The sequence below is a fragment of the Temnothorax curvispinosus genome, unplaced genomic scaffold, assembly GCF_003070985.1.
Source record: "Temnothorax curvispinosus isolate PA1 unplaced genomic scaffold, ASM307098v1 QBEX01013157.1, whole genome shotgun sequence".
Taxonomy (NCBI): domain Eukaryota; kingdom Metazoa; phylum Arthropoda; class Insecta; order Hymenoptera; family Formicidae; genus Temnothorax; species Temnothorax curvispinosus.
Window position 1 is genome coordinate 1,039 of NW_020222937.1, and position 2,799 is coordinate 3,837.

General features: G+C 50.7%; 1 protein-coding gene across 1 annotated transcript; it reads left to right on the top strand.

The window, feature by feature from the left end:
- The first annotated feature begins 1,830 nt into the window (after window positions 1-1,830).
- LOC112463400 lies at window positions 1,831-2,724 on the top strand. The gene is made up of 3 exons (XM_025029806.1): window positions 1,831-1,865; window positions 2,089-2,252; window positions 2,376-2,724. The coding sequence occupies exons 1-3, from the start codon at window positions 1,831-1,833 to the stop codon at window positions 2,564-2,566; spliced, it is 390 nt and encodes a 129-aa protein (XP_024885574.1). The 3' UTR covers window positions 2,567-2,724.
- The last annotated feature ends 75 nt before the right edge of the window (window positions 2,725-2,799 follow it).

Here is a 2,799-nt window from a genome sequence, read left to right on the forward strand (position 1 = left end):
TCGGATCCATCCGCCGCGTGGTAATCGCGCTTGTAGCGGTACTAAGGCTATTTCGCGTCGTTGATCCGGTTCGTCGTCGTAGACCCACGAGTTCAATTTTCTCTCGGCGTTTCCATCTCTCACCGATTGCTCGTGTTCGCTACGATTGTCGTCGACGAATGGTCGAATCGCTTCGGCCTGTCGCCTATCTGTCCGCATACGCACGAGTTGCTCCGTCATTATTTCGATTCGTTCGCGAAATTCCTGATTCTGCCGGATTATCTCGCGTATATCTAAATTGTCGTCGCGATCTCGACTCAAATTCATTGCTCGATTCGCGTTTGCCGTGTCTGCCGCGTTGCGCGTTATATCGTCGTTCTCTTGTTGTTGTTGTTGCGTCTGATATTCGTTATTCTGCTGAGTATTTTCCATCGCACTATGAGTATTTCTACGTCGTCGCACGTTCGGTTGCAGACCTGCCTGTCTTTCTGGCGGTAATGGTCCTTGCGATCTGGTGTGGTGGGCGGTTATCGGCGAACGTAACAAATTCGGCATAACCCCCACTAACAATCTGTCTATTTGCTACGCTAGCTACGTCGGTTTTCTTCTTTTCGCTCTTTTCGACGTTACGGAACGCTCGTGTGACCCTATCAGCGCGTTTGTTTACGATCGCGTGCGCGTATTCGCGCTGCGACGTCGCGTTCCTTTGGCACACGTTGTCATAACGTTTCGCTTCGTTCGTTATTCTTGCGTCTTCAACCGCGTTACCCTTCCGCGTAGACTTTGTCTGTTTTCTTTATTCGCGATTGTATCGCTTTCGAATTTCGTATCTCCGCGTTTGCTAGGGATACCTTTATTTATCTTTTTTGTTTAATCTACGCGTAGGTAAGCTATTTGCTTCCCCGTCGTATATCGCACGTTTTTCCTCGCGCTAATTTCTCTACTACGATATCTTCGCGATACTCTTCTCTCGATTCGCGTCAAACGCTCGTATTCCGATTTCCGCGATTCTGTTTTCCGCCGTGTTGCGTACCTTGAAAGATTTACGCCACGACTTCGCGTCCTTACAGATACACGACGTTACAGCGCTTGTCGTCACGCGTCTATCTAATTCTGCCCTCGCTAATCGTATTTTTGTTGATTTATTTGCGAAGCTTCTCGCCCCGTCTTATTTATTCTACGCACTACTCGTGCTTATCGATCCACTTCGCCGCTTTACGCTTTTACGGTTCGCGCGAAACACTCGTACACCGTCTCACGCGATTCTGGTTTCTGTCGCATTGCGTACCATTATTGGTTTTTACGCTGCGATTTCGCGTTCGCGCGGTTGCACGTTTTATTAGCGTTTCTCTCGCGCGTCTCTTCCACTTGTGCTCGCGGTTACTCGAACCTCTATACTTTTCGTATAATTTTCCCGTTATGATCGCTTTTTCGTCTCTCACCGTTTTTCGTCGCCTTTGCGCCCAATCACTTTTTGCCTTCGCCTTGTGAGGAGTCGCGTGAAACGTCGTACGGTGTTTAGGCGCGATTGTTTCCGTCGCGTTTTCCCATCGGGAATCACGATGTCGCGTCGCTTGACCGCACGTTGTTACACATTTCCTTTCGCTACGCGTTGTCCTATCTTCACTCGTGGCTTCAATGGTCGGTCGCTATTTCCTTTGGCACACGGATTTCCGACGTTATTCGCAATCTTTTATCTAACGGTTGCGCTCTGTGTTCGCGATTACGCGAAACATCGCCATTCGCACGTCACACGCAATCAAACTCGAGTCCTGTCACGGTCGCCATGTTGTAAGGCATGGTCAATTGTGTATTAGTTCCGGACGCGTTTATGCCCGCCGTGTATACCTAATGGTCGATTGCAAGCTCGAGGACCCGAGCGTCACGTACGATGCTCGAACAACAATGCCCGCGCGCACGCTTTCCACTCGTGATTCTACTGTGACCGAACGGAGGATCGTTATAATCGCTCTTATGGATCGGCCCTATACTTCAAACGGTCGCCACTCGGTTTGACCTCGTAACCCACCGAGAAGGATATGAACTGACCACCTACCGTCCCTGATTTCAGTGACTTCCCACTAATTCCTCTCCTTCTTTCTGTTTCAGGTTCTACTCGGACTCCGGGATCGTCGTGGGACTCACGCCTCTGCGTTTCGGACCGTCGTCGGGACTTCAGCTGTGCACCGCTGGACTCGTCGCCCCTGCTGGATCAGCACGCCTCTGGACTGCCTCAGGATCGCCGTTCGTCGGAGATTTAGGAACGCCAACAGGTAAGTATATTTGGGAATGGGTGAGTATGGATCTTTGGGGGTTGTTTTAGGTAGGATAGATGAATAAATTTTACTCGCAGTTTACGAGAACAAATGAAATAGAATGTATATTCTTTGTTTCAGATACATGGATCGAAAAGGTAACCGCACTCGGTTCGTCGAAAAGAATTACGCTCCGCTACTCGTGTACGATGTCGCGTTGTCAAAAGCGCGTGTTCATTTCGGAATTTCGTGGTATAAACGTTTATTACGCGCCGTGTACTACGCGGGATCGCTCTTCGGTGCTCGGCTCAATGTCTCGTTCGCGCGGCTAAGTTCTTTTCCGCGCCCGTCTGTTCTCTCTCAAACTCTCCCGTGGCTGTAGAAGACCTCCGTACCGTGCCAACGCTCCCGAAGAACTCCTCGTCCACCCCGGTGCTGGGCTGCCCCGCCGCTGTGTCGCTTCCCCACTCCCAGCGCCAGTCGAGAACGACCGCCGTGGCTCACCATGCATCGTCACCTGGCCCTTTTGTTCGCCCCGTGACAAACAAGTTTTTGCTCGCGCTTT